This window comes from Semicossyphus pulcher, unplaced genomic scaffold (genome assembly GCF_022749685.1).
Source record: "Semicossyphus pulcher isolate SPU_LCO1_2020_fin unplaced genomic scaffold, fSemPul1.0.p SCAF_14, whole genome shotgun sequence".
NCBI lineage: Eukaryota > Metazoa > Chordata > Actinopteri > Labriformes > Labridae > Semicossyphus > Semicossyphus pulcher.
The window spans coordinates 650,001-666,660 of NW_027211648.1; the positions used below are offsets into that span (position 1 = coordinate 650,001).

The 16,660-nt window shown below is 48.1% G+C and overlaps 1 protein-coding gene across 1 annotated transcript in view; it reads left to right on the forward strand.

Moving 5' to 3' along the window:
• mdga2a (MAM domain containing glycosylphosphatidylinositol anchor 2a) overlaps positions 1-16,660 on the forward strand; it is an 80,098-nt gene that overhangs the window by 30,127 nt on the left and 33,311 nt on the right. Inside the window, exons 2-5 of the mRNA XM_069661212.1 lie at positions 2,405-2,544; positions 9,812-9,986; positions 11,169-11,365; positions 15,273-15,405. Of these exons, the coding sequence (XP_069517313.1) occupies positions 2,405-2,544; positions 9,812-9,986; positions 11,169-11,365; positions 15,273-15,405 (645 nt within the window). The remainder of the gene's footprint in view (positions 1-2,404; positions 2,545-9,811; positions 9,987-11,168; positions 11,366-15,272; positions 15,406-16,660) is intronic.

Consider the following 16,660-nt stretch of genomic DNA (forward strand, 5'->3'; position numbering starts at 1 on the left):
TCGGGGGTCTTTTATTGTGAAGGAGCTGAAGGTCTTTTACTGTGAAAGAGCTGAAGGTCTTTTATTGTGAAGGAGCTGAAGGTCTTTTATTGTGAAAGAGCTGAAGGTCTTTTACTGTGAAGGAGCTCGGGGGTCTTTTATTGTGAAGGAGCTCGGGGGTCTTTTATTGTGAAGGAGCTGAAGGTCTTTTACTGTGAAAGAGCTGAAGGTCTTTTATTGTGAAGGAGCTGAAGGTCTTTTACTGTGAAAGAGCTGAAGGTCTTTTACTGTGAAGGAGCTGAAGGTCTTTTACTGTGAAGGAGCTGAAGGTCTTTTACTGTGAAGGAGCTGAAGGTCTTTTACTGTGAAAGAGCTGAAGGTCTTTTACTGTGAAGGAGCTGAAGGTCTTTTACTGTGAAGGAGCTGAAGGTCTTTTACTGTGAAGGAGCTGAAGGTCTTTTATTGTGAAGGAGCTGAAGGTCTTTTACTGTGAAAGAGCTGAAGGTCTTTTATTGTGAAGGAGCTGAAGGTCTTTTACTGTGAAAGAGCTGAAGGTCTTTTACTGTGAAGGAGCTCGGGGGTCTTTTACTGTGAAGGAGCTGACGGTCTTTTATTGTGAAGGAGCTGAAGGTCTTTTACTGTGAAGGAGCTGAAGGTCTTTTACTGTGAAGGAGCTGACGGTCTTTTACTGTGAAGGAGCTCGGGGGTCTTTTATTGTGAAGGAGCTGAAGGTCTTTTACTGTGAAGGAGCTGAAGGTCTTTTACTGTGAAGGAGCTGAAGGTCTTTTACTGTGAAGGAGCTGACGGTCTTTTACTGTGAAGGAGCTGAAGGACTTTTACTGTGAAGGAGCTGAAGGTCTTTTACTGTGAAGGAGCTGACGGACTTTTATTGTGAAAGAGCTGAAGGTCTTTTACTGTGAAAGAGCTGAAGGTCTTTTACTGTGAAGGAGCTGACGGTCTTTTACTGTGAAAGAGCTGAAGGTCTTTTACTGTGAAGGAGCTGAAGGTCTTTTACTGTGAAAGAGCTGAAGGTCTTTTACTGTGAAAGAGCTGACGGTCTTTTACTGTGAAGGAGCTCGGGGGTCTTTTACTGTGAAGGAGCTGACGGTCTTTTACTGTGAAGGAGCTGAAGGTCTTTTACTGTGAAGGAGCTGAAGGTCTTTTACTGTGAAAGAGCTGAAGGTCTTTTACTGTGAAAGAGCTGAAGGTCTTTTACTGTGAAGGAGCTGAAGGTCTTTTACTGTGAAAGAGCTGAAGGTCTTTTACTGTGAAAGAGCTGAAGGTCTTTTACTGTGAAGGAGCTGACGGTCTTTTACTGTGAAGGAGCTCGGGGGTCTTTTACTGTGAAGGAGCTGACGGTCTTTTACTGTGAAGGAGCTGAAGGTCTTTTACTGTGAAGGAGCTCGGGGGTCTTTTATTGTGAAGGAGCTGAAGGTCTTTTATTGTGAAGGAGCTGAAGGTCTTTTACTGTGAAGGAGCTGAAGGTCTTTTACTGTGAAGGAGCTCGGGGGTCTTTTACTGTGAAGGAGCTGACGGTCTTTTACTGTGAAGGAGCTGAAGGTCTTTTACTGTGAAAGAGCTGAAGGTCTTTTACTGTGAAAGAGCTGAAGGTCTTTTACTGTGAAGGAGCTGACGGTCTTTTACTGTGAAGGAGCTCGGGGGTCTTTTACTGTGAAGGAGCTGACGGTCTTTTACTGTGAAGGAGCTGAAGGTCTTTTACTGTGAAGGAGCTCGGGGGTCTTTTATTGTGAAGGAGCTGAAGGTCTTTTATTGTGAAGGAGCTGAAGGTCTTTTACTGTGAAGGAGCTGAAGGTCTTTTACTGTGAAGGAGCTCGGGGGTCTTTTACTGTGAAGGAGCTCGGGGGTCTTTTATTGTGAAGGAGCTGAAGGTCTTTTACTGTGAAGGAGCTGACGGTCTTTTACTGTGAAGGAGCTCGGGGGTCTTTCACTGTGAAGGAGCTGAAGGTCTTTTACTGTGAAGGAGCTGAAGGTCTTTTACTGTGAAGGAGCTGAAGGTCTTTTACTGTGAAGGAGCTGACGGTCTTTTATTGTGAAGGAGCTCGGGGGTCTTTTACTGTGAAGGAGCTTGGGGTCTTTTACTGTGAAGGAGCTGAAGGTCTTTTACTTTGAAGAAACTTAATTAACTCTTTCCTTGACGTGATTGCAGATCGAGAACATTCCACAGCAGCGGCAGCCATCTTGGTTGTTTACGAACAAGCCTCGACAGTTCTTAAACCCGCCCCATTTTAGATAAACGGTTGTGATTGGCGCGACCTGAATCAGGGCAGATGGAAATCTGTCTGTATGGGAGCTCCTCTACAGTCTTTAACCTTTGACCTTTGACCTGTTATATTGTTCCAGTGTGTTTATCTGTGATCGAGTCGTGTGTGTGTTAACCCCTGTGTCTGTGTGTTTGGCTCCACAGCGCCCCCTACAGTGCGCATCGTGCACTCAGGTCAGGCCTGTAACGTGGAGGAGGAGCGCTACAGTGAGAGAGTCTACACCATCAGGGAGGGGGAGACTCTGGAGCTGCAGTGTCTGGTGACAGGACACCCCCGACCACAGGTAACAACACGATGGGTGTGCTTTAAGTACTGGGAGCACTGGGAGCACTGGGAGCACTGTTTAGAGTGGGTATATTGGGGACCACAGTTAGTGTTTGAGCACCAACCTGCTGCACAGCGTGCTCCAGCCTGTGAGCTGTGAGTACTTCACTGTGTCTGTGAAAAGTGGGACAAAATGAAACATCCTCGTTTTTAAAAACAAACAGTTTGTTTTTAAAGATTCAGCAGAATCAGAGTAAAAACAGCGTCAGGGGAGTTCAGCGCACTCTTTCATTCATGTTGTTTGTTTCACAATAAAAGCACAGAAAGTGTTTCTGCTGCAGCTCATTAAAAAGCTGCAGACTGCAAGCTGCATCTTCAACTGTCAATTAGCTGCACACACACACACACCGCACACACACACTCACAGGCACACACACACACGCAGGCACGCACACACACGCAGGCACACACACACACACACCGCACACACACACACACAGGCACACACAGGCACGCACACACACACACGTACACGCACACACACACACACACGCACACAGGCACACACACACACACGCGCAGGCACGCACACACACACACACACACACGCAGGCATGCACACACGCACACACACACACACACACACACACACGCACACGCAGGCACGCACACACACACACGCACACGCACACGCACACACACACGCACACAGGCACACACACACACACACACACACACACACACACGCACACACACGCAGGCACGCACACACACACACACACACACACACACGCACACAGGCACACACACACACACACACACACACGCAGGCATGCACACACGCACACACACACACGCAGGCACGCACACACACACACACACACACACACACACACACACACACACACACACAGATTAAATTGCTTCAAAGGGTTTTAAATAGCGTTATTAGCCCTGAAGTGAGGCGGCCATCTTTGATTTTTGGACCCAATGTTTTAGTCGGTACTCTCCGATCTCTCAGACGTTCTCCAGACGAACTGTTTACTGGATGTTTTGTTTGTTGGATGTGAGCTGGGGACCTTGAAATTGATCTGACACTTGAACGCAGCGTGACAGAGGAGGAATCATGTTTAATGTAACAATCAGACTCTGGATTATTATTACGTGATTAATTATCACAGCACATGTCTTGTGGAGAGGTGGACTTTGTCCTGCACAGATAACTCACACACCGAGTCTGTGCACAAAGCATTGTGGGAAGGAGGGGACGCTCTCTGCAGGATCGAACTGATCAGAGGCTTAAGTGAAATGGGATGCAGCCGAAATCCAGCAAGCGGTATCTCCTTCCGTCCTCTGGATTTGTTTTACTGAGTGCCTCTAGAAGAGTCCAGACGACAGAGTCAGAGTTCATTGTTTCACTTTAATTTTTGGACCCTTGAACGCACCACACGTTTCAGCTTCATCTGTCAGAGACAGAAGAGTCCTGTTTCCAGCTTCAGCGAGGACAGTTAAAAGTTCTTCTTATTCTGAGCCTCCTCGATGCCTGACCGAGCAGCTCTGGATTCACAAGATCACACGAGAATTACAAGATCACGTGAGAATTCAGCCCTGATAGGTTTCGAGATGTCGACAGCTACAGTTTGATCACAGCTGAAAACATGATGACACATCTCATCCTATTCATGACATCATCAGTTATAATCAATAATCAGGTGAGATCAGAGGTGAGTTCTTCTTTTCATATCATCCTCCTCTTTCTCTCGTCCTCCTCGCGTGTCCCCCTCTCCTCCTCCTCCTCTTCCTCCTCCTCCTCCATCACCCCTCTCTCCTTCTTGTATTTCCTCTTTCTTTACTCTCTCTCTGCTGTCAGTCTGTGAGGCTAAAAATAGAGCAGCTGCTGGCACACAGTGTGAATCCACACTCACACACACACACACACACGCACACACACACACGCACACACACACACAGTTAGGTTTTTTCTGTGTCTCTGCGTCACTGCAGAGCTCAGCTTCCTCTGCATTTTTCTTTTATCCCCTCGTCTTCTTCTTCGACTCCTCTCAGCTCTGCTCAGCTTTTAATCCTCGATTTGCTGAAACTGTGATTTCATTTTGATTTGAAATCACAAGAGACGTTTTTATTCTCCCTCTTTAATGATAATGTGTCCGTCCGTCTGTCCGTCCATCCGTCCATCCATCCGTCTGTCCATCCATCCGTCTGTCCGTCCATCCGTCCGTCCGTCCATCCATCCGTCTGTCCGTCCATCCGTCTGTCCGTCCATCCATCCATCTGTCCATCCGTCCGTCCATCCGTCCATCCATCTGTCCATCCGTCCGTCCATCCGTCTGTCCTTCCGTCCATCCGTCTGTCCTTCTGTCCTTCCATCCATCCATCTGTCCGTCCATCCATCCGTCCATCCATCCGTCTGTCCGTCCATCCGTCTGTCCGTCCATCCATCCATCTGTCCATCCGTCCATCCATCTGTCCTTCCATCCATCCATCCATCTGTCCATCCATCCATCCATCCGTCTGTCTGTCCATCCATCCGTCCATCCATCCGTCTGTCCGTCCATCCATCCATCCATCCATCCATCCATCCGTCCATCCGGCCGTCCATCCATCTGTCCATCCATCCATCCATCCATCCATCCATCCGGCCGTCCATCCGTCTGTCCGTCCATCCATCCATCCGTCCTTCCATCCATCCATTTATCAATCCATCCGTCCATCCATCCATCCGTCCATCCATCCATCCATCCGTCCATCCATCCGTCCATCCATCCATCCATCCATCCGTCTGTCCTTCCATCTGTCCATCCATCCATCAGTCCTTCCATCCATCCATCCGTCTGTCTGTCCATCCATCCGTCCATCCATCCATCTGTCCATCCATCCATCAGTCCTTCCATCCATCCATCCGTCTGTCTGTCCATCCATCAGTCCTTCCATCCATCCATCCGTCTGTCTGTCCATCCATCCGTCCATCCATCCATCCGTCCATCCATCCATCCATCCATCCATCTGTCCATCCATCCATCAGTCCTTCCATCCATCCATCCGTCTGTCTGTCCATCCATCCGTCCATCCATCCATCTGTCCATCCATCCATCCGTCCGTCCATCCATCCGTCCGTCCATCCATCCGTCTGTCCATCCATCCATCCGTCCATCCATCCATCCGTCCATCCATCCGTCCGTCCGTCCATCCATCATCTAAACCGCTTATCCTGTTCAGGGTCGCGGGGTGCTGGAGCCTATCCCAGCTGTCGTTGGGTGAGAGGCGGGGTTACACCTGGACAGGTCACCTGTCAATCACAGGGCTGACACATAGAGACAGACAACCTTTCAACCTCACGCTCACACCTTCAGGTAAAAAAGTGAAGCTAACGAGCATGTGTTTGGACTGTGTGAGGAAGCCGGAGTACCTGGAGGGAACCCACGCATGCACGTGGAGAACATGCAGACTCCACACAGAAAGGCCCACTACGCCTGAACCGGGACTCGAACCAGGAGCTGTGAGGCCACAGTGCTAACCACTGCACCACCGTGCAGCCCCTGTTATGGCTAACCGTGTGGTGGATTCTGTAGAATATCACAACATTCGGATGGTTTAATGCTAAAAGCTGTGTAAACACAGACGCGCTTTTATTTCCTCTCAGTGACATCATGTTTCGTTACCTAGTTACCAACAGTTACCTAGTTACACAGTATGGATATACACACACACACTTGTCAGTGATACTCAGATACTTCAGTCTTTCAGAACACTGAGCTCAGGTGTTGGAGGTACTGCAGCACCTTTGCTCAAAACGACCTCTTCAATGTTTCCTGATGTTTTGATGTTTCGCTTGCGATGTGTTTATCATCACGCTGAACCGTTTCAGTGTCACCCACACCTGAAGCCATCTCATCTCTCTCCTCCGGGTGCCATCGCCTCGCCGTATCTATGATCTTTGGATTCCCATGTGTGTACAGGTGTCTCCTCCACCTGCTGATGCCTGATCCAGGTGTGACTCCAGACCGTCCTCCTGTAAATAACCTGATCGTATCTCTTCCTTCACCTCAGTATGTTTCTCTCGCTCAGTCCCACCTGACGCTGTTTGACTCACCTGGAGCCAATGTGCTGCAGTGATGCGTTCACTGTCACTCGGGATGCAGGTGTGATGTGTACGTCGAGCTGCAGCAGCTCAACTCTGTGGTAGTTTAGTCTCAGCAGTAAAAGTACTTCCTGTTGTGAACCTATCAAAATAAAAGTCCAGCAGTATTCTCAGCTTCATGGAGTTAATGCAGTAATTAAAAGTACTTCCTGTAGTTAATGTTTCAAAATAAAAGCACAGCAGTATTGTGAGTCGTGTCACAGTGAACGTGCAGATGTCAGTGCTCGTATAGTGAAATCCCCACAGTGAGTTTGTGTTAATGAAACATTGTTCAGTCTCTCTGATCTCAGCTCGCACACTATTTTTAGCTCATTAATCGTCAGCTCGCTGGTTCGAGGCTGTTAACCGTCTGTCTGCTCCACAGACGGATAAAAAGTCCGCCTCTCTCCAGCTGGCAGCGGGGCGACCGACATGTGGGAAGACTGTACCAGGGGAGAGAGAGGGGGGAGGGGAGGGGAGGGAGCAGGTGGGGCAGAAAGAATGAGGCTGATGGAGGTCAGAGGGCATCGTCTGAGGAAGGAGAGAAGAAAGTTTAAAACACCTCACTTTGTTTTCACGAACGTCAGGTGTTCTGAATCTGTAACGACCGACATAAAGAGACGACACACAGCAGGTTTTAATTTCAGTGTTTAGATCACACAAAGTTTTTGTTTAAGGTAAATACAGGTAACAAGAAATGAACAAAGAACACACGAAGTAACATTTCAAAGCTGCTCGTTACAGAATACAACACGTGACCTGTGAAAGTCGTTCATCTGCGACAATCTCGACTTTAAACCAGCAGAAGAACACAGACCATCATTAGTATCTATAACACCTGTAAACACACAGAACAGAGGTGTGTCAGACCCATAAGAGTCATTATTACACAGCTGTGTTAAAAACTGGATTCTGATTGGCCATTCAGAGGTCTGTTATTTCTCAATAACAGACTGTTGCTATGAAGAACGGACCGTTGCTAGGGCTGCGGCTCTCATCGCACAATCAGGAAGACTAACTGTAATCATATCAATCAGAGAGAGAGAGAGAGAGAGACAGAGGACACACAGGAGAGAGAGAGAGAGAGAGAGAGAGAGAGAGAGAGACAGAGGACACACAGGAGAGAGAGAGGACACACAGAAGAGAGAGAGACAGAGAGAGGACACACAGGAGAGAGAGAGAGAGAGAGAGAGAGAGGCAGAGAGAGAGAGAGAGGACACACAGAAGAGAGAGAGACAGAGAGAGGACACACAGGAGAGAGAGAGAGAGAGAGAGAGAGAGAGAGAGAGAGAGAGGCAGAGAGAGAGAGAGAGGACACACAGAAGAGAGAGAGAGAAGACACAGGAGAGAGAGAGAGAGAGACAGAGAGAGAGAGAGAGAGAGAGAGAGAGGGGACACAGGAGAGAGAGAGAGAGAGGCAGAGAGAGAGAGAGAGACAGAGAGAGAGGACACACAGGAGAGAGAGAGAGAGAGAGAGAGAGGGAGAGAGGACACACAGGAGAGAGAGAGAGAGAGAGAGACAGAGAGAGAGGACACACAGGAGAGAGAGAGAGCGAGAGAGGACACACAGGAGAGAGAGAGAGAGACAGATGGACAGACGAGAGGATGATGATGATGAAGATGTTAATGATGGAAGAGAGGAATGGATGGAGCAGGTGGGAGGGATGGAAAACTGACCAACAGATGCTGAACGAGGACAAATCTGGACCTTACACACACACACACACACACACACACACACACACACACACACACAGTTAATCTGCAGCAGGGTAATACACTCTGGCATCGATTCAGTTTCCATCTGAACTAAAGACTCCTGTTAGCTGCCCTCACTCCAACACACACACACGCACACACACACACACACACACACACACACACACACACACACACACACTCACACACACGCACGCACACACACACGCCCCGATGCTGCTGCAGTATGAACATCTATTTCTCTGTGTAATAGGAACTTTGTAACTTTAACTTGTCGTGCTCCAAACGGACACACACCGGTCTGAACCTGTTGTGCACAGTGGGCCGTCCACCGAACCAGCGCAGGTTTTAAGTCAGACACTTTCAGACAGTCTCACCCAGTTCATACTGGTCTCAACCAATCCAAACGTTTCTCAGGTATCACTGATGTGATGTCTGCACACCTGTCAAACCCAGTCGGTGTGAACCAGTCAGATGTGTTCACCATCTTAACTAGTAACTAGTCTTTACCACCAGTTCTAAACTAGTCACAACCAGTTTAAACTGGCCAGTAATTAAGCAGCATCACATGAGAGGGAGTGATGTAGTGAACATCCTCACGGCGGTGAGTCGGTCGTAGGCGCGAGGCTGCAGGTAATCACAGCCGGGCGGATCTTCAGCATCAGGTAAACACGCGGCACAATCAACAACAGGTTACGTCTCGTTCCACCAACTCAACTAGTTCCACCACTGAGCTGAAACTGTGTCTACTGGTGACCACAGATCAGCTGTTTTGGATCAGGTACATTAATCAGTTAATTGATCTCAGATCAGGAGCCGATCAGTGTGACACACACGGCCTGCTGTCGTGTTAACTAACCACACACCTGGCTGAGGCGGAGTGATACACACAGTGAAAAGTTCCAGTGACGTTGTTCTCCATGTCTCCACTCATGCCTCTTGTCCAATCAGATTACTTGGTCGGAACTAACTGTTGCATAATAACCAATCGTTTTCAGTTGAGTGTTAACGAATGACAACCAATCTAAACTACTGCATACCAGTTTAAACCTGTCGACACCACCAGCCTCTAAACCAGACAGAACCAGTCTGAGCTGTTTGAGCTCTGAATCACTGTCAACCCGTCTGACGGTCAAACACCATCTCAACTAGTCTCAACCTGTTCTCAACTGAACTAAACCAGTCACAACCAGTCTTTACTTATAGCTCTATACCACTCGAAACGGTTTCAAACCAGTCTTAAACCAATGACAACCAACTACTCCATACCAGTTTAAACTGGTCTGTACCGGTCAGTCTGAACTAATCTAAACCAGTCTGAATGGATCAACCCAAACCGGACCTGACCGGTCTGTTAAGTCATAACTAGTCTAAACTAGTCTTTACCAGTCTGCTCTGTATAATAAACCCCGCTTTCTCTTCTTCTCTGCAGATTCGTTGGACGAAGACGGCGGGCGGAGCCTCGGACCGTCCGGGCGACTCATCTCTGCAGAACGAAACTCTGAAGATCGATAAAGTCAGCCGCCACCAGGGGGGGCGCTACTACTGCAAGGCTGACAACGGGCTGGGGTCCCCCGCCATCCGCTCCATACGAGTTGACGTCTACTGTAAGAACACACACACACACACACGCACGCACACATTTGACGCACACGCACACACAGGGGGAAGTCATCTGCCTCCAGCTGAACGTTGTTACAGTTGCTGGATGACTCTTCGACGAGCTGCCAGTTAGAACTGGTTTTAAGGACTGTTTTTCGTCCCAGTCCAGTCTCTCTCGGTGGTTCTGATCCGCTGGCTAAGTGGCGTTTAATTCTGCGTGGAAGAAAGAGCAGTCCGTAACGTCCTGCTGTTGTGTTCAGTCAGCTGATGGTATTAAACCCTCGTCCTGCCTGACCTACATGTCCTGTCATCACATGGGACCAACTCTTTGTGTTGATGTTTGTGGCTGATTGTTGTTGACCTACATGAGCGGAAACGCAGCAGCGCGCTGTTCTCCTGCAGTGGCGTGTTCCCGCGGCGCTCTGCTCGCTGATGATCCATCAACACAAACATGAGGTGAGATGATTCTGCGGAGACGGCAGCTTCTGTTCATCGTCCTCGAGGCGCTTTCACACGGAGACGTCCCTCTTGTGCGTCGCCCGGAAAGTTTCCTCCAAAGTAACAGAAACTGGAGGAAACAATATCTTCAATCTGTGAGTGTTGTTGTGTAACAGTTAAAATATCCTGGAGGATGTTTCTCACTGGGATTACAGGGATTTAAGTGGAACCTGAACGCATCACGGTTAAGTGCTCCCTTCAGGGCACAGAGGCTTTTACAGAAAAGAATAAATCATGAACTCATCACCACACCTTGACCTGCAGCGACACAGCAGGACCCCCAGTGCATTGTGGGAGATTGTTTTGGCCCTGATGTGTTCACTGGGCAGGTGGGAGTTTGACTTTGCTTTGTGTGATGTGGATTAGCGTCCATTAGCTTCTCTGCTGGTGGCAGCTTTATAACTGCACTCATTACACCGCCTGATTGGTTCGTTACTGTGTCCGACCAATAAAAGCCTCTGGCCCCGCAGTAATTACCCCCGCCACGGGAACAATGACCCCGCTGTTTACAGAGTACGACAAAGTGTACATCCAGATGCTGCAGGAACATCAGCAGAGAGGAGGAGCTGCAGCGCGGCGGGGAGGTTCTGACTTCATTTAAACACTAACTTTCTCTTTGTCTCTTCTTTCTTCCTCCTCCTCCTCCTCTTCCTCCCCCCCCCCCCCCCCCTCCTCCTCCTCCTCCTCAGACCTGGACGACCCAGTGATAACGGTCCATCAGAGTGTCGGCGAGTCGAAGGAGCAGTTCTACTTCGAGAGGACGGTGTTTCTCCGCTGTGTGGCCAACTCCAACCCTCCTGTTCACTACATGTGGAGGAGAGGCAGGGAGGTGCTGACGCAGGGCTCCGACTCCGGGGTGGAGATCTACGAGCCGTTCTTCACACAGGTCAACAAACACACCTTCTGTTTTGATTAACTCTGTGTGACTGTGGAACTTCACTGAGAGTTGTTGCGTGGCTCCTGTCGGACGTCACACCTGCTCACTGAGACGTTGTGTCTTTATTTAGGTACCTGAACATGTTTCCGGTCCGACATGCTTCTTGCTCCTGAAGATGAGTTTTGTTTAAGCAGGATGATGCAAACAGCCATGTCCCCGACCTGCAGCTGACCTGCAGCTGACCTGCAGCTGACCTCAGCAGGGTTCAGGAGGTTAAATAAGGTCGTCTCACACACACCACAACGTGCGTTTAACCAACAGTTTTTCCTGATCGAAGGGTTTGAATCAGATGTCCGTCCCGACCTTTGACCTTTGACTACAATGTAAAGAACAGAAGACTTTAACCACTTATCATGTTCAGGGTCGCGTCGGGGCTGGAGCCTATCCCCTCTGTCATTGGGCGAGAGGCGGGGCTACACCTGGACAGGTCACCTGTCAATCACAGGGCTGACACACAGAGACAGACGACCTGTCACGCTCACACTCACACCTACGGACGATTTAGAGCAACAGTGAACCTGACGAGCATGACCTGGGTCAGAGTCGGACCTGGATCAGAATCAGGACCTGGATCAGAGTCGGACCTGGATCAGAATCAGGACCTGGATCAGAGTCTGGACCTGGATCAGAATCAGGACCTGGATCAGAGTCGGACCTGGATCAGAATCAGGACCTGGATCAGAGTCTGGACCTGGATCAGAATCAGGACCTGGATCAGAGTCGGACCTGGACGTTGAGCTGCACACAGAACTCTTCAGGTGCTCAGCGTTGGTTCCACTCCGTCACAGAGCTCGTGATGTCCGAGCGGTTCCTGGGTTTCGCCGTCACGTTTCCTCCTCGGACTCTTTTCTTGGCGTTGTTAATTTTCCAGCCGTGCGACAGAAGAAGCCGTCCTCTCGGCGTGTCCCAGGCGCCGCCTCCTGCTGAACGTCGTGTTGAAGCTCCATCAGTAAACACACATCAGTGAAACGTTTAAAGTGTCGCTCAGTGTGATTCCTCCTGGAGATGGTATTCATCCTGTTCTGTTCTGTTGGACGCTGAGGCGGCCGTGCTCCACACGCTGACGCCAAAAATAATTAAAAGTTACGTTTCTGTCCAATTTCTGTTTTTAAAGAGCTTCAGCTTTACTTCTGTTCTGTGTGTACACGCTCAGGAACGTCATTAATCCCTCAGAAACCCGGAGGAGGAACAGAAGGAGGACGTTTCACATGTTTGTGTCACTGTGGCCCAGTGCTGTCCAAATACACAAAGTCGTAATGCTGGATTTCTTTATTAAGTGCTCTTTCCTTTTTGGCATTTTGCCTTATTATAAAGACCAGCTGAAGAGAGACGGGAGCTGTGGGGAGGAGAGAGCGGGGAACACATGCGTCAAATGGATCGGCAGCCCGGGACTCGAACCTGCGATCAGTGCGTGGAGGACTGCGGCCTCCAGACATGGAGCGCCTGCTCTACCAAACTATACCAGCGCCCCCATTCATGCTATTTGTGTCTGATGTTTATGATGTGTTAAACTGACAGCTTCAGTGTTTTTGGACCAAAGCCATGAAGGTGTTATTTTCTCATGAGTTATTAAAAAGTACGACAGCGTGTCGGACCGTGGTACGAAGAGAGAAGAGAGACTATGAAGTCATAAATGTGCGAGAAACAAAAACGAGTAACATCGTGTTTATAAGAACCTGTTTGAGCAGCGACCTCCCCAAACAGCAGGTCGGGGTTCACGCCCCTCCCTCTGATTCACCTGTGTCTCCGTCCTGTTGGCTCTGCTGCTCACACAGGCGTGCATGGCACAGATTTTCTCTGCACACAAGAAGCAGACTTCATCGAGGAGAAGGACTGAGCGACCCTCTGCTGCAGAAACACACGTTCCTATGCTCCCCGTTTGCCCCATGGGTTACATCACACATGACACTGACCCTACGACCTCATGACGCCTACTAACAGGAGGGGGGGGGGACTAGTTTGACGTTAGCTCTTGGAGCAGCTTTGATTAGTGACCTGTGACCATCCACCTTCCTCTTGATCACAGTCAGGAGTGGGGGTGCAGTCGGGGTATCTGCAGATTATGGCTTGAACATCGAGTGTCATATTTTCTGCCGATAAAACAACTCTTGAACTTTTCCCTAACTTCTCGATGATTCCCTCGACGGCGCGAGTGTGCGCGTGCCGCGTGCACCACGCCTCTTCCATCGAGCGTGAAGAAGGGTGCAAGATGTCTGCGGCAGGGCTTCACACTTTCTGAAACAGACAGTACAGGTGTGTTTGCAAAGGTTGCTCAGCATCGGTCATGCGAAGAGAAGCCACATCCTCCAGCCTGTCTAAGCTGTATGAACATTATTACTGAGTTATTAGTTATAAGTTATTATTATTATTAGTTTTATTAGAAAGAAAATGTTACAAACAAGTAAATCTGCAAAGGATCCAATATGGTGCATGTGTTAATGTTTTATCTGCATGTGAGGCTCACAGATGTTAGATAGCAGCGTGCTGTATTTTCATACTGTGATCGTTTGTTGTAATTCATGAACACTCGCTGTGAGCTGTCCATTACTGTTGGCATCAGTGTGTTAGATTATATGGAAGGATAGGTATCTTTCTCTCCACACCGTCTCCACGAACACTCAGACACTCGACCTTCTTGTGTTTCTCTCTAAAGATGAATATTTATTTTCAACAGTTTAAAAAGCCGAGTCATCCTGCAGTGTTCGCCCTCTCTTGCTCCTCCTGTGGATGAGAAACCTCTGCAGATGGAGATTCCAGATTTGTCTTCTTCTTCTTCTTCTTTGGCCGCAGTTTAGATTTAATTTGGAGCAAAGAGAAGCCGTCCAATCAGGAGGCCAGTTAGCGACTGTGTGATATCGCAGCACAGATAACATTCACGCCAGATTTGAACGCTGTCGACTGTAAAGCCTTCAGCGCCGAGCTCGAGAACTTGTTAACCCCTCCCCCCCTCGCTCTTCGTAGGCTCTAATGAGGAACTTATCTCCTCCTCCTCCTCCTCATCCGCCTGAAAATTGGCCGCCATCTTTGCACAAACATCCTATTTAAATGTCATCTAATCTCATCTCATCTGTCCGTGAGGCGGAAGGCAGCGCTGAGGCTGCCAGAGGAGATAAGAGAGATTTGGCAGCGAGGTGGAGACATCAAGAGGAAGAGGAGGAGGAGGAGGAGGAGGAGGAGGAGGAGGAGGAGGAGGAGGAGGAGGAGGAGGAGGAAATGAGAAATGAGGAAGAAGAGCGTGAAGAAAGGCGGGGACAGAGTAGAGACGTGGTTCAGCTTATTTATCTTAGTTAAAGCTCATCATTTTGGCTGAAAACGCAACGAAGACCTGGTGAGGTTTTGAATTGTAATGAGGATGAACTGAGGGCAGAAACTTGTGACAAAAAAGACAAAACGATGCAAACAGCCTCTGAAGGTGTCTGCGCTGCTCAGTCTTCTTGCTCTTTAGTAAGACAATCTTCATCAGATAACAGTGACGTCCCGGGGAGTGTCATTAGTTTGTAAAGAGTGAGAATGTTGTTTGTGTCCCAGTTAGTGTGATGATAATGTGAGCTCAAGGGAAATGAGGAAATCTCCTCAGAGGCGTTTAAACACTGAGGGAAGTGTTTGCTTTTTACTCGTCCGTCATCCAGACGTTTATTAAACTGTGAAATATATTTACTGTATAAACGTGTGTCCAACACTCAGGTTTCAGTATAAAACCAGTCAGTGAGCTCCTCTGAGGATGATTTAGCAGGTCGATGCACCTTCAAGGGAACATTCTTAAGGTTAGACTTAGTTTTGAGGTTCAGGTCCTGTGTTGGTAGTGTGTGAGTGAGGGTCCCCTCAAGTACTAAAAACAAACGTGTGTGTGTTTCAGGGCGAGACAAAGATCTTGAAGCTGAAGAATCTTCGTCCTCAGGATTACGCCGACTACACCTGCATCTCTTCTGTCAGGAGCGTCTGCGGCATCGGAGACAAGAGCGCCCACTTCGGTCTGAACAACAAGACAGGTAACACACACACACACACACACACACAGACTCTCAAAACTGACCATGTGGGGACTAGAGTCCAGAGGAGTGTGTGTTTACAGGATGAAGAACAGGCCTGATTGAAATGAATGTTTATGTTGTAAAAGGGAGCAGAAGAAGAAAAGTAAACGTTTTTTATTTAATTCTTTTCTAGCATCAAAATCTCCTTAAAAAGCACCAGAAGTCAAAGTGTGCAGAATAATAGTACCTGTGTCGTTGGATGTTAATTATTGATGTATTTGTATGTCCGAGACTTAAATGTAACAGCTGGAAGGTTTGAGCTCAACAGACACCACATGAACTCTGTGCAACCTGAGTTCTTTTAATGCAGATTATTGATTAATTCATTACAAATATCTGCTCAATAAAATGTAAAGCTGAATCTGTGACAGGAGATGAAAACATAAAAACACTTTCTTCACTGAAAAAATCAATAAATAATAAAACAAATGAAACAACATTTTAATGTTTTTATTTATTTATTAGTTTATTTATTCAGGGACGATGTAAACGTCACAGGGGACAGGTGGCAGGTGACAGTAACATGAGATGTATTGCATACAGGGTTTCTAGCCAAGGCTAATCTGTGACCCCTGTTAGGAACAGGTCATCATTAAGCACAGCTCATATTTAAGTTTTCTCATACATGATGAAAAAGATTAAAAATGACAGAAATACGCAAGACAGACATTTTCAAAGTGACGCACGCAGAACGTCTGCCTGTGTAACGTGTGTGCGTGTGTGCGTGCGTGTGTGTGTGTGTGTGTGCGTGCGTGCGTGCGTGTGTGTGTGTGTGCGTGTGCGTGTGCGTGTGCATGAGCTGACTGAGTGATCGCAGGTTTGATTCGGTTTCAGCCGGTGTTTCATGTCTTCAGATCAGTTTGTGTTGTGTTTCTTGTCCTGGTCTGAAGTGACGGTCATGTTAGTGAATGTTCCTGTTAAACACGTCTCTGTGAGAGAAAGCTAAAGGATGACAAACATCATTCACGGTCAGTCAAAGTCCAAACAGGAAAGAACATCATGATTATTAATAAGATAACTCTTTAAATGTCGTGATTATTATTTTGTGAGTTATTAAGTCAGAGTTGTGATTGCTGTTTTTTTTAATGAAGACGATCAGGTCCAAACTTTGCCTGTGTGTCTCACCAGTCATGAGTTATGGTTAGTATCCCTGACATGTCCTGTCAGAGAGCGGCCTCCACCCTCACATGGAGCATTGACTGTTCTCTCTCTG